We start from the raw sequence: 27,226 nt of genomic DNA on the forward strand, positions 1-27,226 counted from the left end.
TTTTCTCAACTGTTCTCTTACTTTTCTCCACTGTGGGCTTTGCTTCTTCTCCAGGATTTCTTGAACAATTGGCAGCACTTTACATCGACATATAAGAATAGCTATAACAATTGATGCCTCACCTGCAACTACATTGACAACCACCAAAAAAAGTATTGAGAAGCTCCCCTGGTTACCTGCCAGTCATAAGATTGAAATTTAGAATTCTGAGCATAAACCCCCTCCCAACCACTCATGCACCCCCACCCGCAGAGCAGTGCCACATTTATAGAAACCATGTACAGAGCCATCCAATTGAAATGGTTGAATAATGAGTTTTCACTGTCCTGAATCTGCCCTGTTTATACTTACAGGGTGGGCTCACCAGTTTCCTGTTTTCGGGCAGATGTTCTGGCCAAGTCAGCTATGTAAAAATCTATCGTTGACCTGTGTTAGCAAGCTGAGAAGTCATTTGCATTTAAATGAAGACCCACATTTTATCTGAACTGGCTGAAGAACATTCCTAACAGGCAGGAGGGGCAAAAGCACTTTGCTGACCTTTTTCAGAACAGGCATAAATACATCAGTACATAGGAACATAAGAAATAGAAGCAGGAGTCGACGATACTGCCCCTCGAGTTTGCTCCTCCATTCAGTGCTATCATGGCTGATCTTTTGCCTTAACTCCACTTTCCTGCCCACTCACCATATTCTTTGATTCCCTGAGAGACTAAAAATCTATCTATCCCAGTCTTAAATGTATTCAAAGATAGAGCATCCACAACCCTCCGGGGTAGAGAATTCCAAAAATTCATAACCATTTGAGTGAAGAAATTTCTCCTCACTCAGTCCTAAATGATCTCCCCCTATCCTGAGACTGTGCTCCTGTGTTCTAGATTCCCCAGACAGGGGGAACAACCTCTCAGTGTCTACCCTGTCAAGCCCCTTCAGAATCTTGTATGTTTCAATGAGAACACCTCTCATTTTCCTAAACTCTAGAGAGTATAGGTTCAAGTTACTCAGTCTCTCATCAAACGACAGCCCTCTCATCCCAGGGACCAATCTAGTGAATATTTGCTGTACCACCTCCAAGTCAAATATATCCTTCCTTAGATATGGAGACCAAAACTGAGCACAGTACTCCAGGGGCGGTCTCACCAAAGCCCTGTACAAATGCAGCAAAATGTCCTTATTCCTGTACTCCAATCCTCATGCAATAAAGGCCAGCATGCTATTTGCCTTCCTAATTCCTTGCTGTACCTGCATACTAACCTTCTGTGTTCTTTGTATGAGTATACCCAAGTCCTTCTGAACATCATTTACAAGTTTCACGCCTCATTCAAAATATTCTGCTTATCTATTCTTACTACCAAAGTGAATAACCTCACACTTCCCCACATTATACTTCATCTGCCACCTTGTTGCCCACTCATTTAATCTGTCTATATGTCTTTGCAGCCTCTTTATGTCCTCCTCACAGCTTATATTCCCACCTAGCTTTGTATGATCAGCAAACCTAGATACATTACTCTCGGTCTCTTCGTCTAAATCACTAAGAAACATTGCAAATATCTGAGGCCCCGACACTGATCCTTGCGGCACTCCGCTAGTTGCAGCCTGCCAACTGGCAAATGCCCTGTTTATTCCATCTCTTTACTTCCTGTCCATTAACCAATCATCTATATGTGCTAATATATTACTGCAACTCTATGAGCCCTTATCTTGCATATTAAGCTTTTGCATGACACCTTATTGAATGCCTTTTGGAAATCGAAGTGTTCTACATCTACTGGTTTCCCTTTTATCGACCCTACTAGTTACATCCTCAAAAAACTTGAATAAATTTGTCAAACACCATTTCCCTTTCCTAAAACCATGCTGACGTCAGTCTGATTGTACTTTGATTTTCGAAGTGCATTAAGACTTCCTTTATAATAGATTCTAGCATTTTCCCAACGGCTGATGTCAAGCTAACTGGTCTATAGTTCCCTGTTCTCTCTATTCCTCCTTTCTTGAATCTGGAGTTACATTTGCTAACTTCCAATCCATTAGGACTGTTCTAGAATCTAGGGAATTTTGGAAAATCATAACTAGTGCATCTAGTATCTCTGCAGCTACTTTTTTTAGAACCCTAGGATGTCAGCCTTCAGGTCCTGGGGATGTGTCAGATTTTTAGTCCCTTAAGTTTCTCCAATACCTTTTCTCTGCTGATATTAATTACCTTAAGTTCATCATTCTTATCAACCCCTTGGTTACTCTCTATTGATGGTATATAATTTGTGTCTTCTGCAGTGAACAGTCATAAAATATTTGTTCAACGTTTCTACCATTTCCTCATTCTCCGTGATAATTTCTCCTGTCTTTGCCTCTAAGGGACCATTGTTTACTTTAGCTACTCTCTTTTTTATATACTTGTAAAAGCTGTTAGAATCTGTTAATATCTTTTTGGTTAGTTTACTCCCATTTTCCATGTTTAATCTTTATGTCAACTTTTTCATCGCCCTTTGCTAGTTTCTAAAACACTCCCAATCCTCAGGCTTATTACTATACTCTGCAATGTTATAAGCCACCTTTTTTAATTGAATATGATCCTTAAGTTCCCTAGTAAATCCTGGATGGATCTTTCTTGCTGAGTTTTTGTTTTTAATACTAGATTTAAAATAGCTTTATCCCTAGTTGGTTCCTCAACGTATTGTTCCAGAAAACTGTCATGAAAACATGCTACAAACTCATCTTCCAAACTACTTCTGCCAATTTGATTTGTCCAGTCTATATGAAGATTAAAGTCCTCCACAAATATTATATTGCCTTTGTTACAAGCTCCACTTATTTCTTGCTTAATGCTGCATCCAACAGTATAACCGGGGGCCGATGAACTACTTCCACCAGCATTTTCTGACCATTGTTATTCTTACTGTCTGCCCATACTGATTCTACTTCCTGATCTTCTGAGCCAAGATCCTTTCTCACTACTGTCCTTATGTCATCCTTTACTATTAGGCCTACTCCTCTTCCTTTTTCCGTTGTGTCCATCTTTTCGACATTTTTTATTGATTAAATATTTATTTCCCAACCTTAGTCACCTTGTAACCATGTCTCTGTAATGGGGATGAGATCTAAACCATTTATCTCTACTTGTGCCACGAGTTCATCTATCTTATTGTGACTGTTTCACGCATTTGGATAAAGAGACATTTTTGTTTACTACTATATTCGCACGAACCTTCATCACTGACCCACTATTACCATTAAATTGTCTGTCCCTTCCTGTCCCTCTCTGCTTGTTTGTACCTAAATCGCTGCACTGTTCTGTTGTCTCAACTTTTCTGTTTAGATTTCTAAATCTTCCTTCACCTGAACTTCCTTTTAGTTTAAAGCCCTATCCACAGCCCTAGTTATACAATTCGCCAGGACACTGGACTCAGACTGGTTTAAGTGGAGCCCATCCCAAAAGAACAGCTCTGTCTTTCTTGAGTATTGGTGCCAATGTCCCATGAAACCCCTTTTTCCTACATCACTCTTTGAGCCATGCATTCTATTCTCTAATCTGCTTGACCCTATGCCAATTGGTACATGGCTCAGGTGTTACGACCAAGGTGGGAGGAGTGCATTGTTTATTCTAGTTCCACTTCTCCAAGGGTCACAACATATATTTAAATGTTTTCCTGCTTACCGATACGGTCAATCATAGACTCTATTTTTATTCCAGAATATAACACACCAACCAGGTTTCTTTAATAAACAACAAAATTATCAGTCTATTATAAAACAAGTCTTAACCAATAATGAAGTAAAGCATAAACACACAGATTGAAATATTAAAGTTCCATTTTTACTTTAGTCCCTCAAACTCACACTCATATACATACACCGGTTAACCGGAAAAATAAAAAGGATTGTTGTTTAGAGCTCTGTTACAAAAAAAAAGATAAAAAAAAAACACTCTTGCTCATTCTTGAAGCAACAGCAGATGAGATCTGTTGTGTTCCAAAACTGGCATACAGTCTGGCCTCCAAGTACAACAGTTCTTTTCAGGCGGTGTTGAGAATTAATTTAGCAGACTTTTCTTCAAAGACAGGAGACAAGATGAGTTGACATAGTGGACTTCTCAGGGTCTTTTAGAGAGGTGCTGGAAAGCTGAGCTGTGTTGTGGTCTTCTCTCCTTCCTTGGGAATTCTGTTCTTTCCTTGGAAGTTCTCTTTTCCCCTTAGAAGTTCGCTCCCTTTTTATACAGTTCAACCCTAACTCAAAACAATTCAAAAGTGAAACCGACAACAAGAGGTCAACCTCCATCAATCCTGACCTGTTACTTCTTTGTAAACAACTTCTCCAGGTGTCCAAAGTTTATTGAGCTGGAAGTCAGGTGGTTTCCCAGAAAGGCTTGTTGTTGTTGCTGGAAGTCAGGTGGTTTCCCGGAAATGTTTGTTTTCCTCACAAGATCTCTCAGTGCCCCTTTTCAAAAACATTTCCAGGGATTGTTTTTCAAAGTCAAGTGGCCTTTACATGACCCTCTTTGAAAACCCCAAAGTTTAACAATTCTTCAATCTTTCAAAAATGAATCCTCAAAAAATATATTTAACAAAACAGAGGCACTTTCGTAACACAGGTAACAATCTAGAGATTATTACCTTTCAGGTTCTGCTTTTTAATTTGGATCCTGACTTCTCAAATTCCCTCAACATTCCTAGTTCTACCTATGTATCGTTCTACATATGATTTGGTTCCTATGTGAACTATGAAAACTGGATCCTCCCCATCCCACTCCAAGTTGGCCTCCAGCTGCGAGGAGCTGTCCTTAACCCTGGCACCAGGCAGGCTACTCAATTTTTGGAAATCCCAGTCGCGGCTGCAGAGAATGGTATCTATCCCCCTGACTATACTGTCCCCTATCGCTACCACATTCCTTTTCACTTCCCCCACTTGAATGGCATACTGCGCCATGGTGCCATGATCAGTTTGCTCATCTACCCTAAGGTCCCTGTTCTCATCCACACAGGCGGTAAGTGCCTTATACCTGTTGGTCAAAGTTAAGGGCTGAGGCTCCTCCATCACTACATGCTGGATCCCCATACCTGCCTGACTCGCAGTCACACCCTCTTGTCCCTGATCATTTTTCCAACTCTAAAGGTCTACTTAACCTAAGGGGTGTGACTGCCTCCTGGAACCAAGTGTCCAGTTAACTCTCCCCCTCCCTGATGTCACACAATGTCTGCAGCTCGGTCTCCAGCTCAGCAGCTGCGAGCTGAAGTTGTTCAAGTTGCAGACACTTACCGTAGATATGATTGTCTGGAACTGCAGTGCATCCCACAAACTCCCACATGTTGCAGTCATGGCACACCACTTGCCCTGCCATGTCTGTCTAACCTTGTTTATTTATTTGATTACTAAATGAGTAACTTGTTAAGGAAAGTAATAACAAGTTACAGTATTCTCGATTGGAGACAAATGAAGAACACTCACCAGCTACTGGAGGTAAAACAAAAAGAATAAAAAGCAGCACCTCCTTCCTCCTCTGCACCGAATTCTCACTTGCACCAAATTCCCAACTTAGCAGTTGGTTCACGAAGTGCTCTGTTCCGGATCACTCTATGCTGCACACTCCACATACTTCAGTCACTCGGTTTCCCACTAACATAATGCATTGAAAATTGCCTCAAAATATAACAGTATCATTCAGTAAGCAGGAACATTTCCGAGAAGCTTTCTGTTAAGCATTTAAGATTTATATTTATCAATAAAATGGTTGTTTCTCTAAGTTCTTGCAAGTTGTACAATATTCTATCACATTTTGTTGTCTTGCTAACTCCAAATTGTGCTGTTTGTGGTGGTGCTGACAACTAATATTTCACCCTTCCATTTCTGAGAATTGTGCTGCTTGACTTGTGCAGAAATATGTAGGTTGAAGACGTATGAAAGGAATGTGAAAAATTTAAATGTTCACTGGTTATGGTTTATTAGCCTTTGACATGGTAATTTACAAGGCTACAGAGTAGATCAATTTGTATTTGAACCTGATTTGGGAGCCTGCTTGTCAGTAAAAACAACTTAAATATGCCTGAATTGATCACTGTCAGCACTTCAATAAGAAGCTGATTTTATTAAGTGATGCTTCATTTTCATGTTCAAAGTGATATCTCTTAATTATCATGGTCCTCTATTTTGAGTATGTATAGATCATCATGTACATAATGCGTGTTGTTCTGCCATTTACATTGCAGAGGCTTTCAAATGGTTCCATTGATCCCAATGATGAGGTTAGTCAGGTTGTGGAAATGCAGGAATTATTGGAGAAACAGAACTTTGAGGTGACGCAGATGAAAGAACGCCTGTCCACGTTATCGGCGCGAGTGGCAGAGCTGGAGGAAGACTTGGACACTGCCAGGAAAGATCTGATCAGATCAGAGGAGATGAACAACAAGTATCAGAGAGACATCAGGGAGGTGAGGTGTGATTGGGTTCAAATAGTTTAAAATGCTGATAATCTGAAATATGTTTTTGTCTTTGTTCTTCATTGTGGAAATGAAAAATGTTTTCATCTGAAATGTGAAAAAAAATTACAACTGTTTGCATATTTTAATTAGCCTCGTTGTTCCTCTTTTTGAGTATCAAGAGCCTTCAGAGTGAACATTTTTACATAAGGTTATTTGTGGAAACTGCACTGAGTTATGATTGAGAATGCTTCCCTAGTATTGGTGCTGGGTAAAAGGATCGCAATGTGATTAAACTTTCTGCTATGTATCAATGGTTTCATATTACTGCATGTTTAATGTTGCTACCATTGATTACTAAAAGGTCAAAGGTATTCTGCATTTTACTTCCCCCTACTATTACAATTATTTGTTCCCTCCTTTTGTTGGGGCACGCCATTTGTAGATCAAAAGAGCAACAGGCCTGTTATTGGTAGTCTGGTAATGTTATTCTGAACAGACCAATATAGTATGTGAGACAATGGCAAAAGTTGACTGTTCCTTTCTGTGAGGAAGAATTTTCATCTTTCAAGTTCAAATTTGATATTCTTAGTGAAGTAAATAGAATGAGAGAGAGAGAGACCCTGCGGCCATCCACTTCATAATCCTAAACTATGATCACAGTAACTCAGATTTTTTTTGCTCCTTGTTTTTCCTCCTTTTGTTTATTCTCCTTATTGCACTCCACTGCTCTACCATGGGAGCAGGAAGCATCCTATTGCCTGGGCCTCTGCTAAAGCCACTCTTTAACCAGGCACCGTTGCATGCATGAGGGGAGCCGAGATGACTTTCCAACAGTTATTCTACTACCTCAAACCGCTTCTGCTTAAACACCTTCTATGACACCCAGATTGAATTTGTGATCACCAAACCCAGATTGGGAACTTATCAGGGACAGGATTTCCTCTGGTGCTCTAGATGTAGAGAAATCATAAGCACTTTACAATCTTGCTACACCTAACATAGAGGAAAGTTGCCCCTCCTGGAGAAATTTGAATAGTACCCAATTTCGAGGAAATGTTGGTGTTATGAGATTCAAGCCGTGGAAAGCAACCAATGATAGGAAACGCAAACTAAATGGTGTTGAGGTTTGAATTGAACTGTCCAATTTACTGGATGAAGAGAACATAATATGATTTAACTGGTATTGGTGTGCTTGAGCATCTGTAATTAATGTTCTCAGCCTCATCACCAAAAGAAATAACATGCACTTTGGAATGAATGGCAAAATTAATCAGTTGAACAATTTGTGTTTTGGGGGAATTTTGTTGATTCTGAGTCACAGTGCTAACCCTGGTAAAGAAATTGATGACTTCAGAATGTCCCAAAGTGCTTCACTGCCAATAAAGTATCTTTTCTTTTGAAGTGCATGTACTATTGATATGCATACAAACATGTAGCAAGGTCTCAAAGAGCAATAAGGTAATTTTTTTTTATTTGTTCATGGGATGAGGACGTTGTTGGCTAGGACAGAATTTATTGTCCATCCCTAATTGCCCTTGAGAAGGTGGTGGTGAGCCACCTTCTTGAACTGCTGCAGTCCATGTGGGGTAGGTACACACACAGTGCTGTTAGTATTTATTAGTATTTATTACCAGTTAGTCTGTTTTAGTGGTGTTGATCGAGGGATAAATGTTGGCTCAGGGACTGGGAGGACTCCCCAACACCTCTTCAAATGTTATCTTTGGAGTTGTTACATCCACCTGATGACACCTCAGATAATGCAGAGCACTCCTGAGTACTGTGCTGAAGTGTCAGCCTTAATTTTCAAGAGGTTTGAACCCACAATCCTCTGGCCTTAAGTGAGAGTGCTACCAAATGAGACAAGGATTGTAGAGCTCTGTTGTGTCCTAGTATTAATTTAGCACTCTTTTGTTGGCTTTAGGCAATGGCGCAGAAGGAAGACATGGAGGAAAGAATTACAACACTTGAAAAGCGTTATTTAGCTGCACAGAGAGAGTCCACATCAGTGCATGACCTTAATGACAAACTTGAAAATGAGCTTGCAAATAAAGAGTCTCTGCATCGTCAGGTAAAATGTTTGCCGTTGATAAAACAATCAATGTGATTGTTGAAGCTATTTATTTAGCTTCCCCATTTCCAACAGGTAACAGTAAAATGACAGTCACTCCTACCGTTTGGCATGTTTTCACTGTAACATTCAAGGATTGCTGTATGAATAAAAATAGTTTGCTATTGAGGTGGTGCGGTTAAAATACAAATGTGCTCTACGAGACTATGGTTCATTTACAGATGTAACTAGGAGATAATTACTTCTTCTAATTGGGTGTCATGGCCAGTCATTGATTTTTCTCATTTTCCCCTTGTTCCTCTTTTGTGTGCAGTTCAACCTCTTGCACTGTTTCATCTCTTGCTCTCTTCCAATACAAAGAGGGCAGATGACTTGCTTGACAGTTTTTGCCAGCAAAGGCCCACAGTAGTAGGTTGGGTTAACTCAACCCGCAATGGGAAAAATGCATGCCCGTTCCCCAATAACCTGTCAAAGATGGGAAACGCATCATATAGTAAATTACTGATTTGGTCCTATGCCCTGCCACAGTGAATTAGTGCACTGACCTTCTGTGATGCCAGGCTGACTAGTCAGCAGCACTTTTAACTAAAAAAAATCCCACACATCAACACTGTTCCACAATACTCTGCATAGGAATACGACAGCCAACTTGGTGATGTTGCATCAGTGACACAAAATTCAACCAATGATGTGACTTAGATTTTTCCAACGTCACTTGGTTCCCATATCCTACTGCTTATTTTTGTCAATAATAAAAGGAAGATATTTTCTGAACCATTGTACATTTTGATTTACTTGGTTCTTTTAGAAGGAGTACGATGGTACATGAAGATGTTTGATGTGATTGTGCTTGTTCTGGGTATGATTTATGTTTGAGTTGAAGACGTGGTCCCTGGTGTTCAGCTGAGAAAGAGGAAGCTCCACCTCTTGGTTGTCTTATTGATTTGGGTCACTGCCTTGCTTTGTCTGCAGTTGGATCACCGCTGTTAGCTTCTTTCTGCCCCTATATTCACTATCTGCTTGCTCCTGGAAGGTAGTTGTAATAATGTTGAGTGGGCTGTGCTGAGTGGATCTTTAAGAATTGGTCCCAGACTACTTTTTTATTTCTAATATTACAGACACAGGGCAAATGTCATTTGTCCCAAAGGTACTTCAAGTATATATATACTGTTCATTATTCTATATGTAGGTAGGAATTAAAACCAAGCTATTATGTCAAAAAATTATAGGCTTTTATTTAAAAAAACAATAGATGGAGAACAAGTATGTTCTGTGTCTGTAATATTAGAAATAAAAAAGTAGTCTGGGACCAATTCTTAAAGATCCACTCAGCACAGCCCACTCAACATTATTACAACTACCTTCCAGGAGCAAGCAGATAGTGAATATAGGGGCAGAAAGAAGCTAACAGCGGTGATCCAACTGCAGAGTACATCTACACTTCTATAATCATTTGGATATATTTTCCTTTGCTAATTTTAGTTGTAAAAGTAAATGTGAAGTGCTGCATTTAGCTTTACAGCTCTAGATTCTGTCACCAACATTCATTACAAATTAGTAGACAAAATGCAGAATTAAATAACATCAAGTCACACTGCAGGATTTAATGCTTACTGTTTCTCAATGTATAATAAATGAATTGACTAACTTATCTTAATATGGCCTTCATCTATTAATGATAATGAAATGCAAATGAAGATTAAATGCTAATTGTATGTAAATACCACAAGTTTTCCCATTTTTGCTTATATTCAATTTTTACTCAGGTGTTTAAAATTCATATGATGCAAATTACAGGGCCTGTAATTTGAAATGTAATTTTTTTGCTTCCATCTTCAAATGGAATGAAAGTGATGGAGTCAGAGGGCAAACCATGCTGGTTTACTTGCTCCATATGGTGCGGTTTCACTCTCACAATTATTCTGACTTCGAGATCTATACCTCAACCAGATCTTGATGCAGAGGTGAGAGCCAAGTGCTTCTCTCAAGGGCAAAGGGAAAATTGGAGTCAGTTAGACCAGATTCTGACAGATCACCACATATGAAGAAATGGAGACATTGGCATGTGCTAAAGGGGAAGGTTCTGGTCATGGACTCAGTGGGAGAGTGATGCATGTTGTAGGAGTCCGAGAGAGAGAAGAAATAAGAAAAAAATCCTTTAAGATATAATTAAACAAAAAACTCTTCTTTTAGTTCTATGCACAATATTGAAGAAGAACAATCGAAATCTAAACAACAGTCTCTTTATATAGTGAAGTAGTCTTGAACACTTCTTGTTCAATTTTTAAAAATTAAAATGAATCAGTTCAGAGTGGACTGATGCAAATGCTGAGTGGTCTCAAGACTAATTTTAAGAGACTGACTCAGATGGTTGAGAGTGCAGAATGTGGGCTGTGGTTTGTTACTAAGTGCTTCCTACAGTTTTGCAGAAAGGGATGTAAAATGTTGGAACATCTGTCAGCAGAATGAAAGTTACTGTGGCACTGATGCATTTACAACATGTTGCTGTTCTCTTCTACAAAGAGTGAAGAGAAGAATCGACATATTCAGGAACTGTTGGAGTTGGCTGAGCAAAGGCTGCAACAAACAATGAGGAAGGCTGAGACCTTGCCTGAGGTGGAGGCTGAACTTGCCCAGCGAGTTGCAGCATTGACTAAGGTGTGTGTTGTCATGGTAATCGGTCTTCAAAAAGGAAGGGAAATCTCATAATTAAGTTTGTAAAAGCAACCTGTTAGCAACTTGATTCAGTTGCACATTTCCCATTCCTCTTTCAAAAGATTTTTGAGTTTGGGTTCTTGATCTTGGATCTATAGTAAAAAGAAACTAGTGACACAGTTGACTATTTTGCCATACAAGTTACAGAAAGAACACTCTGGAAATATAACGAAAAAGCACAGATCCGCCTGTGATATGTAGGGCTGGATTTTGTGTAGGAGGCAGGGCTCCCAGCACTGGGCCTGACCCCACCGCGGTATTTTTGTGCCTCCCCCGGAGCGATTTTCTGTTTTTTTGTCTATGTCCCGCACTGGGATGCCTATCCCTTTAAAAATAGGGATCCCGCCTCCAAGAGCTGCCAACCAATCACAAGGTCGGCAGCTCAGCAGTAGCGGCACACCACGGGGAGTGGTGGCCACTGCTGGTATTGCAGAGGCCTTGGACCCAGGCCCCGCTCTGGAACCCCGGACCTAAGGTGAGTGAAGTGGAGTCACCGGAGCCAATCTGGAAGGCCCCGGCGAGGGGGTTTGGGGGGTGGTTGTAAAGCCCAGGGGGAGGGTTCCTGGGAGGTGCATTGTTTCCCAGCTGGGGCCCTCCATAGACCACAGATTGCCCACGGAGGAGGGAACCCCCTGCAATCCACCCCCCGAAGCCCGCAGGGGGCGTCCCATTTTACAAGGCCACTTAAGGGCCTCCATGCGAGAAGGCTGTCATTCGCCTATCCCGCCCCTGGCAAGATCGCTTGGCGACAGGCCCCCCCCCCCCCAACACCCCGCCACCGTCGTGTTTCTATGGGCCCCCTGCCTCGACCACACCTCAGGGGAGCTCATAAAGTCCAGCCCATCGTCTCTTGTCTGAAGTTTGGAAGCTTAACTAATTAAAGATTTGTCACTCATCTCACAGTTGACACAGCTATAGAGCTTCACTAATCAACTATTTTAAAGCACTTTTGTTCTAATTGATTTTAAACTGCTCATTTAAAACTGGTTCTGGATATCTCTACTTGACTGAAGTTGCAATGTCCAATGGCCTTTATGATGACTTTTTACCAGGGACCTTCATTTAGTTGGTTAACACTTTTCAATGATCTTTGTGGTTGTTGGATCATCTGAGCTCCAGGACATCACTGCAGGAGTTCCTCAGGGTAGTGTTCTAGGCCCAACCATCTTCACCTGCTTCATCAATGACCTTCCTTCAATCATAAGGTCAGAAGTGGGGATGTTCGCTGATGATTGCACAATGTTCAGCACCATTCCTGAATCCTCAGATACTGAAGCAGTCCATGTAGAAATGCAGCAAGACCTGGACAATATCCAGGCTTGGGCTGATAAGTGGCAAGTAACATTCGCGCCACACAAGTGCCAGGCAATGACCATCTCCAACAAGAGAGAATCTAACCATCTCCCCTTGACATTCAATGGCATTACCATCACTGAATCCCCCACTATCAACATCCTAGGGGCTACCATTGACCAGAAACTGAACTGGAGTAGCCATATAAATACCTTGACTACAAGAGCAGGTCAGAGGCTAGGAATCCTGAGGCGAGTAACTCATCTCCTGACTCCCCAAAGTCTGTCCACCATCTACAAGGTACAAGTCAGGAGTGTGATGGAATACTCTCCACTTGCCTGGATGGGTGCAGCTCCAACAACACTCAAGAAGCTCGACACCATCCAGGACAAAGCAGCCCGCTTGATTGGCACCTCATCCACAAACATTCACTCCCTCCACCACCGACGCACAGTGGCAGCAGTGTGTACCATCTACAAGATGCACTGCAGCATCGCACCAAAGCTCCTTAGACAGCACCTTTCAAACCCGTGACCTGTACCAACTAGAAGGATAAGGGCAGCAATGCATGGGAACCCCACCAACTGCAAGTTCCCCTCCAAGTCACACACCATCCTGACTTGGAACTATATCACCGTTCCTTCACTGTCGCTGGGTCAAAATCCTGGAACTCCCTTCCTAACAGCACTGTGGGTGTGCCTACATGGACTGCAGCGGTTCAAGAAGGCAGCTCACCACCACCTTCTCAAGGGCAATTAGAGATGGGCAATAAATGCTGGCCTGGCCAGCAGTGCCCACATCCCATGAATGAATAAAAAAAAAATTTGTTACACCTCTGGATTTTGCTCACGCAGATCAATAAAAATCTGATTCTTCCAATTGAAATACTAAACTGGTACCATTTGGAACTTGACCCTAATTTACAACTACAAGACACACTAAGTGAGTACAAAAAATTTCCAAAAATCCCTTTGTGACCTTTATTTCCATGCTGAAAAAGTTGTAAATATTTAGCATTTTTAGAACCAACCTCAGATGTAGTTCTTAACAAGTACCTGTCAACTTCCGCTTAGCTCATCGTGCAACTTCCACTGAAAACTGCAGGGAGCGGTTCATGTGCTAAATTCATGACTGAGCTCCAGTTGTTAACATTGAAGCAGTAGTCCTGTCATTATTTTGGTGCTCTACAGTTCACCATCTGCCCTTCCTTCCCAATTATGGTGTAGGCAAGTTGTCTCCTATTGTTAATATTCCTTAAATCTCTTGAAATGTCTGTCACTGCCTTGCAATTTATTTTCTGTAAGGGATGGAATAGATAGTTTCTGTTTGAGTGAGAAAGCTATAAATTGTATGTTGAAGTGTAATGTAATGGTGAGGCACAGGTATTAGAGAGGGAGCCATAAACCATGTGTCGTGGAGAAGGACAGTAAGTTCGTTTATTCTTGAGAGTCACAAACAGCTATAAATACTGACGCTGAAGTAAACAATATTACAGTAATAAAAGTTAGAGGTTTATATGTTTTCTTATTGTAATATTAACCCTAAACTACTAAAGTGAACACGAGGCCAAGTTTTACATTAAAATGCAACTGCCATTCTGTTCTCCTATTCTCTTCTTCCCCCGTTGTTCTTTTATTCATTTTTGTTTCCTATTTCAGCACCTATTGTACATATCAAACTCTTTTTTCTACTTCTTTAGATATAAAATGTTAATTTACTTGCCCCTTTTTTCTCCTAAGCAAACCATACATTGTAGAGGTGGAAGAAACTTTAAGTAAAAAATAAGTTGAGAAAAGCAAGCTTTAACATCTGATTTTCCAGCTAACAAAGAGCCTAGTACACAAAGTATGGATGGTCACCAGTGTTCCCTGTAAAATTTAGCTGTTGTGCTTGGACAGTTTTTTCAATGTGCAGTACACTTAAATTTTTTGCATGGGCGCATGTGTGCAGTATTTAACTCAGATCAAGGCCTGCATGGTACCTTCCAGGCCGCTGGGTGGCTGCACACCTACTCAGCTTAGTAGTTACATTGCCAGGTCAGCCTTTGAAGCAAAGATTTTGTCACCTCTCGGAAGTGGTTGCTGCTAATGAGTAAACTCATCAGCAGCGCGTGCTGTCTACAGGATGCAGAGCAGCAAATCACCAAGACTTCTTCAGCAGCACCTCCCAAACCGCTGACCTCTGCCATCAGAAGGACAAGGGCAGCAGATGCATGTGCAGACCATCACTTACAAGTTCCCTTCCAAGTCACAGACCATCCTGACTTAAACACACATTGCTGTTTCTCTATTCTCACTGCATCAAAATCCTGGAACTGCCTACCTAACAGTATTGTGGGAGGACTCCAAAGGTTCAAGCAGGTGACTCACCACCACCTTCTCAAGGACATTTGGTGATGAGCAATAAATGTCAGCCTTGCCAGTGATGCCCATATCCTAAGAATTAATTTTTAAAATATTCAAGTACTCCAACAGCATCCTAGGGGATAAATACAACCCCATACCATGTTAGCTTCACAGATTATTCAGCATTTTAAAGATGATAGTTTTTCAAAGACCTGTTCTTCATTATATTTTGAATTGTTGCAGTACCTAAAATCTGTGAAATATTTTAAAGTAAGTTACAGTGACATTCAACTTCTCAATTATATTTATACTATTTTAATTTCATTTGCATTATATTTTTTGCATATTCATGAGCAGGAAGCATCTTTGTAAAACAAAAGGGCACAGAAGCTTCCATATTTAAGATGTTGATTGTTTCCAGAGCAAGAGGCTTGACACTCAGCCCCAGGGCGCTCGATGGGATTCCAAAGTTGAAATGCTTCTTGCTTTTGTACTGACGCCTCAACCTTTAGTGTTAGGGGGACATTAATTTAAATTCTTGTAACTGTATCTGAAGTTGGATAGCTCTTTCAAAGAGCTGGCACAGGCAGAATGGGCTGAATGGTCTCTTTTCCAAAAGATTCTACGCTTCCACTAAACCCATATAATCCTGGCATGCTCTATCTAAGCCATTACAGTTTAGAGCCTTGTTAATTTACCCAGAGTAAATACTTCTATCTTTATTACAGATATTGATTTGCACAACTTTCATACATCAATTGTTAGCCACGCAATCAGTTCACCTCATTTTCTTTCAGCATCTAAAAGGTTTTGCCATTTGTCCTCGGTAAAATCTGCACTAAATGTTTGATGATATCCGCAGACTTCGGAAACACTTAGCCAGTCAATCACGATCTGTGGAGATAACAGACAAGTAATCTTGTTGTAAAAGAACCTTTAGGGATGAGTGACCATAATATGATAGAATTTGACATTATGTTTGAAAGTGAGGTAGTTCAATCTGAATCCAGGGTATTAAATTTGAACAGAGGAAATTATGAAGTTATGAGGAGCAAATTGGCTGAGGTGGATTGGGGAAATATATTAAAAGGATGACAGTACATTGGCAATGGATAGTTTTTAAATAATTATTAGATAGTTTACAGCAACTATACATTCCTTCAAGGCACATAAACCCTAATAGAAAAGACAGTCAAGCGTGGCTAACAAAGGAAGTTAAGGATTGTATAAGATTAAAGGAAAAGGCCTATGAAGTTGACAGAAATAGTAGTAAACCTGAAGATTGGGAGGATTTTAGAATACAGCAAAGAAGGACCGAGATACTGATTAAGAAAGGGAGAATAGAATATTAATGTAAACTAGTAAAAAACATAAAAATTGACTGTAAAAGCTTCTATAGATACGGAAAAAGTAAACATTTGGCTAAGGCAAATGTGGATCCATTACTATCAGAGTCAGGTGAGTTTATAATGGGGAATAGAGAGATGTCTAAGAAGCTAAATGATCTGTCTTCACTGAGGAAGATACAAGAAATCTCCCCGAATTAGAGATCCAAGGGACGAGGGAGAATGAGGAATTGATGGAAATTAGTATTAGTAAGAAGGTTGTATTGGAGAAATTAATGGGGCTGAAGGTTAATAAGTCCCAGGACCGGATATTCTACATCCCAGAGTGTTGAAAGAGGTAGCTGTGGAGATAGTGGATGCATTGGTGATCATCTTCCAAAATTCTATAGATTCTGGAATGGTTCCTGCAGATCAGAAGGTAGCAAATGTCACCCCACTATTTAAGAAGGGAGGGAGAGAGAAAACAGGGAACTACAGACCTGTTAGCCTAACATCAGTAGTAGGGAAAATGCTATAATCTATTCTAAAGGATGTGATAAATAGACACTTGGATAGTAATGATCTGATTGGGCATAGTCAACATGGATTTATGAAAGGGAAATCCTGTTTGATGAACCTGTTGTAGTTTTTTGAGGATGTTACTAACAGAATTGATAAAGGGGAGTCAGTGGACATAGTATACTTGAATTTTGAGAAGGCTTTTGATAAAGTCCCCACAGGAGGTTGGTTAGCAAAATTAAAGCATATGGGATAGGAGGTAATATACTGGCATGGATTAGGGATTGGTTAACAGACAGAAAACTGCGAGTAGGAATAAACGGGTCATTCTCGCGTTGGCAGGCTGTGACTAGTGGGGTACCGCAAGGATCATTACTTGGGCGGGCCCCAGCTATTCACAATATGTATCAATGATTTGGATGTGGGGACCAAATGTAATATTTCCAAGTTCACAGATGACACAAAACCAGGTGGGAATGTGTGTTGTGAGGAAGATGCAAAGCGGCTTCAAGGGGATTTGGACAGACTTAGTGAGTGGGCAAGATCATGGCAGATTCAATGTAATGTGGAAAAATGTGAGGTTATCCACTTTGGTAGGAATAACAGATGTGCAGAGTATTTCTTAAATGTGTAGATGTACAAAGGGTGTCTTTGTCAATAAATCACTGAAAAATAACACGCGGGTGCAGCAAGCAATTTTGAAGACTATCGGTTTGTTAGCATTTATTGCAAGAGGATTTGTGTACAGGATTAGTGAGGTCTTGCTTCAATCGTATAGAACCTTGGTCAGACCACACCTAGAATACTGTGTGCAGTTTTGGTCCCCTTACCTTAGGAAGGATGTTATTGCCATAGAGGGAGTGCAACGAAGCTTCACCAGACTTGTTCCTGGGATGGCAGGACTGTCCTATGAAGTGAGATTGGGGAATCTGGGCCTGTATTCTCTAGAGTTTCGAAGAATGAGAGGTGATCTCATTGAAAGCAAAGAATACTTAAAGGGATAGACAGGGTAGATGTAGGTAAGATGTTTCCCCTGGTTGGGGAATCTAGAACCAGGGGACACAATTTCAAAATAAGGGGAAAACCACTTAGGACCAAGATGAGGAGAAATTTCTTTACTCAGAGGGTTGTGAAACTTTGGAATTCTCTATCCCAGAGGGCTGTGGAAGCTCAGTCATTGAGTATGCTTAAAGCAGAGATTGACAGATTTCTAAATACCAATGACATAAAGGGATATGGGGATAGTATGGGAAAAAAGCATTGAAGATGATGATCAGCCATGATCATATTGAATGGCGGAGCAGGCTCGATGGGCTGAATGGCCTACTCCTGCTCTATGTTCTTATGTCACTATGTTCCTAAACATTGACAAGAATTTACACCTGAACCATTAACTCCCCTATTCTCACCACACCTGCTGACTGACTTGCTGAGCATTTCCAGCATTTTCTGTTTTTAAGTTTTCAGTCTTTGCAGTGTTTTTCCTTTCTGTTCGACAGAGTTTGGGTTAGGAATTTGTCATTTCTTCTTTCTTGTTTTACTTCATTTTGGACATTACTATTGGTCAACGGATGAGATTAAATGCAAGTACAGTGTATGTTTAAGATAGAGCAGAATCTGTTGGAAAGACAGCAGGGCTTTTAGTAACTGCTGCAGAAACCATTACAAATCTGAAGTGGGATTTTGAGATGGACTTAATTACCCATAAATTTTATTTGCAAAAAATGTCTTGTCATTCAAAATGATGGAGGAGTTTATTGACCTTTTCTCCAAAGTGACCAGTAATAGTTGCAGTCATTATTATTCTGCAGAAGTCAGTGACATTTCACAGGCATGTTACTCTGTGCTAAGTAGTGAATAGGGAGGGGGAAGAGGTTATATTTTGAGGAAGAAATGGACAGAAGGTGTGTGTTTTTATTATCTAATTCCAAGACAAATTCTAGTCACACTAAATCATGCATGGATTCCAGTACAAACACCTTGTCCTTGTTTAATGTAAAACCTGATTATTACTGCTGAGATCTGTTGTATCCAACTAATAGCCAGTTGGCTTTCGCTGTGCAGCAGTTCTAAGTGATCCTTCTTTGGCCTCCTTATCGCGAGAGACAATGGGTAAGCGCCTGGAGGTGGTCAGTGGTGTGTGGAGCAGTGCCTGGAGTGGCTATAAAGGCCAATTCTAGAGTGGCAGGCTCTTCCACAGGTGCTGCAGAAAAATTTGATTGTCGGGGCTATTACACAGTTGGCTCTTCCCTTGCGCCTCTGTCTTTTTTCCTGCCAACTGCTAAGTCTCTTCGACTCGCCACACTTTAGCCCCGCCTTTATGGCTGTCCGCCAGCTCTGGCGAACGCTGGCAACTGACTCCCACGACTTGTGATCAATGTCACAGGACTTCATGTTGCGTTTGCAGACGTCTTTAAAGCGGAGACATGGACAGCCGATGGGTCTGATACCAGTGGCGAGCTCGCTGTACAATGTGTCTTTGGGGATCCTGCCATCTTCCATGCGGCTCACATGGCCAAGCCATCTCAAGCGCCGCTGATTCAGTAGTGTGTATAAGCTGGGGATGTTGGCCGCTTCGAGGACTTCTGTGTTGGAGATATGGTCCTGCCACCTGATGTCAAGTATTCTCAGGAGGCAGTAAAGATGCAATGAATTGAGACGTCGCTCTTGGCTGACATACGTTGTCCAGGCCTCGCTGCCATAGAGCAAGGTACTGAGGACACAGGCCTGATGCACTCGGACTTTTGTGTTCCGTGTCAGTGTGCCATTTTCCCACACTCTCTTGGCCAGTCTGGACATAGCAGTGGAAGCCTTTCCCATGCGCTTGTTGATTTCTGCATTTAGGGACAGGTTACTGGTGATAGTTGAGCCTAGGTAGGTGAACTCTTGAACCACTTCCAGAGCGTGGTCGCCAATATTGATGGATGGAGCATTTCTGACGTCCTGCCACATGATGTTCGTTTTCTTGAGGCTGATGGTTAGGCCAAATTCATTGCAGGCAGCCGCAAACCTGTCGACGAGACTCTGCAGGCACTCTTCAGTGTGAGATGTTAAAGCAGTATCGTCAGCAAAGAGGAGTTCCCTGATGAGGACTTTCCGTACTTTGGACTTCGCTCCTAGACGGGCAAGGTTGAACAACCTGCCCCCTGATCTTGTGTGGAGGAAAATTCCTTCTTCCGAGGACTTGAATGCATGTGAAAGCAGTAGGGAGAAGAAAATCCCAAAAAGTGTGGGTGCGAGAACACAGCCCTGTTTCACGCCACTCAGGATAGGAAAGGGGTCTGATGAGGAGCCACCATGTTGAATTGTGCCTTTCATATTGTCATGGAATGAGGTGATGATACTTAGTAGCTTTGGTGGGCATCCAATCTTTTCTAGTAGTCTGAAGAGACCACGTCTGCTGACGAGGTCAAAGGCTTTGGTGAGATCAATGAAAGCAATGTAGAGGGGCATCTGTTGTTCGCGGCATTTCTCCTGTATCTGACGAAGGGAGAACAGCATGTCAACGGTCGATCTCTCTGCACGAAAGCCACACTGTGCCTCAGGGTAGACGCGCTCGGCCAGCTTCTGGAGCCTGTTGGCTAATTGTTGGCTAATTAAAGCTTTTGTTTGGTGTTTCTCTATTTCACTTTTCAGATAAGTGCATTCTTTTGACACTGTCTTTGAGGAACTCTGAATCTTGAATTGCATCGTATGTGGTTGGGCACCATACCATGTAAAGAATCACTGATCGTATGGCATGTGGATATACATACTCACCCCAGGTTCATCATCTGCCCATTGTAAGATTTGAGAGTCTGGTTTGGAGTGAGCATTAACAGTTCGATGAATTTGTTCTACAAGTTTCTGGGTCTCCTGATGTAGAGATATGAATCTTCATAAACAAAGAAACCCTGCAAAGTTAAGCAATGGTTGCAATCCTGCTCTGCCCCTGCCTGTTATTCGGCTTGCAATGGTTGTAATCTTATCTCGCATAGTTCAAAATAACCATCATTTGCTAATTTCTCCTTTCTGATCGAGAGAATTACTGTATTCTCGATTGGAAGATGAGAAAGTGATCTCACTCTTTGTGGTTAAAATGGAAGGATGCCATGTTCCTACATATAGTAGTGAACCTTCCTCCAGAGCACAAGTGGAAGCTGGACATTGAGCAAGTTCCTGCACCAGTGGAAATTTGTTATTTGGAACAGCTCCTTAGAGTGGGAAATTTGAAGCTGTTTTGAAAACAAATCACAAATTTAAATGAGAAGTAAGAGATCTTGTACGTGAGTAACCTTCAAAATGAGTAGAGATAGGATAAGACTATAGAGCCAATTTTCCTTTCTTTCTTTCAACAATATTGGCTCACCTTTAAGTCAAATGAATGCTCAGATGAACAGATAGTGCAGAAAGAGGTTGTCCAAGTTCCAACTTGTTGTTACTGTGCAGCTTGATGTGACAAAATTGTTCACAATAACGAGCAACATTTTGAAATGATTTAGAAATGCTGAATAATTTGAAGATGTTCAAATTAGGTAATTTGTCTTAAAACACTGTAATTTATGAAAATATTTGTCTTCGGTGCACGTTGCTAGGTTTTGATTCAACAGTGCTGTCTTGAAACCAATGTCAGTTAGGGACATGGAGTACCTTCAGTCTCTGCAATCACTGCATCAGGCAACTCTGACCAGGTAAAACAACCGTATGAATGAATAATAACCTTTCACCTCCATTTCTGTTAGGCAGAAGAAAGGCATGGGAGCATAGAAGAGCGCTTAAGACAACTGGAGAGCCAGCTAGAGGAAAAAAATCAAGAGCTTGGAAGGGTAAGTTGAATATTATTACTAACAGAAGGATAAAAGGCATCTGCTGTTAGAACTGAAAATGCCCTCGAGGAACTTTGGAATTTAAGTATGATACCTCCTAACGTGCTAAGCACTTGGCCGCCTACATATGTCAGTTTTTCATTTCTCATTTCCATTGTATTGATTGTGTTAGATTGGGGAATAAATATACTGATTCATTAAACATAAAGGCAAGTTTCCTACTTATAGAGGTACTGTTAAAGAAGATAATTATATGGAGATTGATTGGAGCCTCTGACTGTTTTGAAGACATAAAGTTTTTGACAGTCTTGTATAATGGTCTGTAAGTAATACTTGGGTCATATGAAACATAAGGACAAATTGGTGAGCCAGCACAGTCTGTAGCATTCAGCATAAGTTGGTCATAAGTAGAGCAATTTCCCGTACCTTTGTCAAACCTATACCTTGAGAACATGCTGATTGATGGTATCTAGTTTTGCAAAGGAAAGAGGCAGCAAAAATAATATTTACAGGCAATCAGCAACCAAAAAGTTGTAGATAACAGTGCTTTGATGATTGAATAGCAGGGTAAACAAAGAATTTCAGTATTATATAGACTGGAACTCTGAGTAGCTTCTTTACGAAAAAGGCAACTAACCAGATTGTTATTACCTTAGGTGGTTATCATTCTGAGAGTCTTGTTCCTGATGTCTTCATTCACATCAATTTTTATTCATACAATTCCTTCATCTCAAAGCTTTGTGGGGTGGGAACTAGGAGGGTGAAAGAGGTGAACATTAAGAAGGAAATGAAGAAATTCGGGCAAGGTTAAAGATAAAATATATATTCTTTTCAGAATCTATAGAGACAGGGGCAAAGTTAGTTTGAGGATACAGTTTAGAAAAAGGGTTCTAGAGATCAATAGTTGGAAGCATTCATCAATGATAAAAAAAATAATACCCTAAAGTAAGAGTTATCTAAGCAAAGGACAGGTATGAAAAAGGGAATTCTCAGATTGAAAAAAAATGTGGGGGTGAATAGTATTACGTTGGGATATGTGTTGGGGCAACTCTTATTTACTGCACTCAAAAAGATAGGAACTTAGGAATTGAAGGGGCAAGATAGAAACTCCCTGATGATGCAAAAATGGAAGGCTGGGTGTTAACAAGTTATCATGAAGATCGTGAAAAACTGCAGGAGGACAAGATTGATAGCAGAATGGGCAGATGGAAACCGATTAAGTCTGATGTAAAAAAATGTGAAATAATGAATTTTGGATGTCAAAATCGGAAATGAAAATCTTAATTGGAGTTGAGAGACAGAGGTCGGCAGATAATTAAGTTATTAAACACAGCAGTGCAAGAAAGTAAGGCTGTAAAAAAGAGCCATGGAATTCTTAGTTTTGTATCAGCGTGCCATGCTCGGAGTTCCGAAGGCGCGCAAGCTGCGTTCGAAGTCGGTAACATCGGCGTGGGACGTCCTCTGTCTGCAGGTAAGTTTTTTTGTATCTCATTTAGGTTCATTTGAATATGTAGATGAAGGGTCCACTGGTAATATGCGGCGGGCCCTTCTCGATGGCGCGAGTCAAGGCAGACCTCTCCCCGCAAAATTTTACCGGCCCCTGCACCACGACCCGTGGCGTCGAGGGGCCAGCAAAATTCAGCCCACAGAGTACAAACTAGTGGTAATGCTGAATTTATACAAGACCTTGGAATGCAGCTATGGTATTGAGAACACTTGCAGGAAGATGGAAAAGCTACAACATGGATTCACTAGGATGCTATCAGAGATAGGAGTCACTGTTATGAAGGAAGACTTGAAAAGGGACTTTTTTCACTCGAGCTGAGAAAATTTAGGGGTAATCTGATGATGGTTTTGAAAATTATGAAAGGTTAAATTGAGATTCATGTTAGTTGCCACTGGTTGGCGAGAAGGGATTGAGGGCACAAATTTAAGATGATCACAAAGAGAATTAAAAGGGAAGTTAGGAAAAAAAGTTATTTGGAGGGAAGTTAGAATATGAAATTTTCTGCTGCCGCTATTGTTGAAGCAGAGTTCCTAACTTCTGTTAAAAGGCAATTAGATGCTGGAAAAGGAATATTGAATGAAATGGAAAATGAGCAGAGAATCAGGTTAGACTAGGCTAAGTGGAGAAAATCGCTGGAGCAGACTTGATGAGCTGAATGACTTATTTTTATGCTGGAGCTTTACGATTCATGAATTTCTATGATTGAGTTTTTTTTGTATCGTTTCTCAATAGGGTAGAGCAGTACTATGGATAAAATGAGCTTGGCATGGGGTTAATAATGTTTTGCCACCTAATTGCCGATCTGTCAGCTTAATTTTAGACAGATTTCTCTGCAAAAATAGCAGACAGATCACAAACAGTGGTTAAGAATTTGCTAGGACTTATCATATTGGTTAATATCACAATAACTAATTAACATGATATTAAAAAAATATTTTATTCCATGTGTTTGAGATAAAAAGGCCCCAAATTGTTGAGACTGGGTTTCATTCTACTTCAAATAGCATGACCTCTCTCCACAGATGCTGCCAGACCAAATGAGCATTGCCTGCATTTTCTGTTTTTATTTCAGAGTTCCAGTATCCGCAGTATTTTGCTTTTGACCTGTTCCTGACCTTGTTTGCTTAGGAAACTTTACGATTGAGTTATCAGCCAGAGACAATAGGTTTTTTTTAGATTAGAGATACAGCACTGAAACAGGCCCTTCGGCCCACCGAGTCTGTGCCGAACATCAACCACCCATTTATACTAATCCTACACTAATCCCATATTCCTACCAAACATCCCCACCTGTCCCTACATTCCCTACCACCTACCTATACTAGTGACAATTTATAATGGCCAATTTACCTATCAGCCTGCAAGTCTTTTGGCTTGTGGGAGGAAACCGGAGCACCCGGAGAAAACCCACGCAGACACAGGGAGAACTTGCAAACTCCACACTGGCAGTACCCGGAATCGAACCAGGGTCCCTGTGAGGCTGCAGTGCTAACCACTGCGCCACTGTGCCGCCCAGGCATTGTCAATGCACTTCACCAATAAGCTATTAGAAGCTAGGCTTTCTCCAAATATCACATTGTGGGTAGACTATTGAATTTGTAATTTTTCAAAAGTGAAAATACGCATCGATGTAAGGACTTTCCATTTTAAAAGAAAATCAACTTTGGAACACTCCATGCTCCTCAGACTGATTTACTCCTCTAGGCCATGAGATTTATTGGCAAATGTATTTACTTCACAGACCTTTGAACAGTTTGTCACCACCTCAATCATATAACCGAGCCAATCTTCAGTGGCTGGCTTCAGATCTGCTTAAAAACTAACTTATAAATTCTGTTTTCATACTGCACAACTCAAATTCTTTAAACTTGCTCCCACATCTAAAATGCTAAGAGGCAGCCAAGGAGGATACAAAAGGAAAAAGGCTTTATAGCTACTATGGGTCAATAATATAGAACAGGTTACATTAACAAGAAGAAAGTAAAATTGAAATGTAAGGAAAATCAGTGCAAATGAGAGAGAATCAAGTAAAGATGGGTGACAAGATGAGAAGAATTCAATTTTTTCATTTTGTTAAAATGATATTTGTACTGTAGGGGTTAAGATAGCAGTAATAAAACTATACCTGACTTTGCAATAACTTTGTGTTGATTATAGTGTTGATTATCAAGGGTGCAGCAGCATAGTGGTTATGGTATTGGGCCAACAACCCAGAGATAGTGCATTCAGAACCCACCATGGTAAATTGTGAAATTGGGTTTAATAGATCGGATCATTTATGGATTGACATTTATGGATATGGAAATGACCAAGAAAGTTGTTAGATTGTTGTAAAAACCCAATTGATTCTCTAGGGAGAGATCTGAGAAGTGGGCTTAAAGAAAAGTAAGTATACTTCCTGCTGAGTATTTGTAGCATTTTCTGTTTTTGTTTCAGATTTCTAGCATCCTCAGTATTTTGCTTTTGTATTAGTGTTTAATTCACTGCCACTTCACTTCCAGGAATGCCCACCTTGAAGAAGTTCTGGTCTTCTCTCCAACAGAATTTCCATTTATCACGTCTACCTTGTCCACCTTCATTGCTTTCTCTCTGCTTTCTTGTGTTTGATCAGGTTTCTCTCCCCACCCCTCCTCCTTCCACTTGCTTAAAACCTATTACATTTCTAACCTTTGCCTGTTCTGATAAAAGGTCATTGACCTGAAACGTTAACTCTGCTTTTCTCTCCACAGATCCTGCCTGATCTGCTGAGTATTGCCAGCATTTTCTAGTTTTGTATACTTTCTGGGACTTTTTTGCATATAATTAACTGTGCCTCTCTTCATGACTGCAGGCTCGCCAACGAGAAAAGATGAACGAAGAGCATAACAAACGTCTGTCGGACACTGTGGATCGACTGCTGTCAGAATCAAATGAAAGGCTTCAGCTACACCTGAAGGAACGAATGGCTGCTCTTGAAGAGAAAGTAAGTGGAGATAGTTTTTTTTAAATTCATTCATGGGATGTGGGCGTCGCTGGCCAGGTCAGCATTTGTTGCCCATCCCTAATTGCCCTTGAGAAGGTGGTGGTGAGCTGCCTTCTTGAACAGCTGCAGTCCATAGTGCTCTGGGTTCAGTTTTTGGGTGGCTGGTGAATGAAGCATTGTTCTATTGGCAGAGTCTGAAATAGAGCATGTAATCAGCAAGAAGGCCTGCATTTTCAAAATTGCTCCATGCGAAGTTGAACATCAACCTTGATGTAAATGTAAAATGAAAAAAAATACCACTTCATTCTTGTAATATCTCTTGCATTGATCAGAATGCATGGAGCAATTTTTATCCCCATGAAAGGAGAAGTTAATCATTTTGAGGAGGTGGCAGTTTGAAAGCCCAGAAATGGCACTGATTAATACAAATAATACTATTTTAGCACTGAAAACAAATTCAGGCAAAACAACAATGAATTCGGGGCAGTTGTGCAATAATTTAACTTTAAATATTGAATGTAGTATGACTGGCAGAATAATGAAGATTAGATGGATTGATTGATGATGAGTCTGCTATGAATTGTGTTTGAATTCTGAGCTGTGCTTCTCCAGCTGTCTATAGTTAGCGAACTGCATTTAATGTGACGAAGAGCAGAACTCAGTCTGGCAATGCTCTAGCAATATAGTATCACAGACATTGAGTAATCAAGTTTAGATTGACCAGGTGTCATCCTCAACAGCAGGAATGCAATTCTATATAGCATGGGGAATGGCACTGTGAATCTACACATGAAGCCAGGACCTTATGTTTTAAAAGGTTTGTAATAAAAACTTAGCTGGTTTGTTTGACAGGCATCTGTTGTCATTATTAAGTAAGAAACATTTTTCATCAATTGTTTGAACGTATCACTTCTATTTCTAGCAGTAGTAGTGGCTCGTGGCATCTACTGGTTATAGTGTGATACTGCAAGTGCACATAGATTCCTCGATCACAATATGAAATTTAATATTAAAATCTGAGTTTGATGACATCAAATTTAAAAAAAAATCAGAACTGTTTAATTTTTGGGTCATTATTTACATTGGATGGCCTCTGTTTTAGTTAATAGGGGCCATCTGCTTCATGTCTTGTTACCATTTCTTGAACACCCTTCTTGACGTGTATAATCTAGTCCCAATTAGATTACAAAGCAGAACAAGTATTATTGATACAGTATCAACCAATGGTGAGGCCTGTCCTAGAGTATGATGTGCAGTTTTGGTCACCTTACCTCAAA

The 27,226-nt window shown here is 40.6% G+C and overlaps 1 protein-coding gene across 1 annotated transcript in view; it reads left to right on the forward strand.

Annotated features, from left to right (window-relative positions):
* Positions 1–27,226, forward strand: part of ppfia4 (PTPRF interacting protein alpha 4) — a 907,198-nt gene that overhangs the window by 770,148 nt on the left and 109,824 nt on the right. The window contains exons 6-10 of the mRNA XM_068057116.1: positions 6,198–6,419; positions 8,332–8,478; positions 11,002–11,136; positions 21,397–21,480; positions 25,818–25,949. Coding sequence (XP_067913217.1) covers positions 6,198–6,419; positions 8,332–8,478; positions 11,002–11,136; positions 21,397–21,480; positions 25,818–25,949 — 720 coding nt within the window. The remainder of the gene's footprint in view (positions 1–6,197; positions 6,420–8,331; positions 8,479–11,001; positions 11,137–21,396; positions 21,481–25,817; positions 25,950–27,226) is intronic.

This window comes from Heterodontus francisci, chromosome 25, assembly GCF_036365525.1.
Source record: "Heterodontus francisci isolate sHetFra1 chromosome 25, sHetFra1.hap1, whole genome shotgun sequence".
Lineage (NCBI taxonomy): Eukaryota > Metazoa > Chordata > Chondrichthyes > Heterodontiformes > Heterodontidae > Heterodontus > Heterodontus francisci.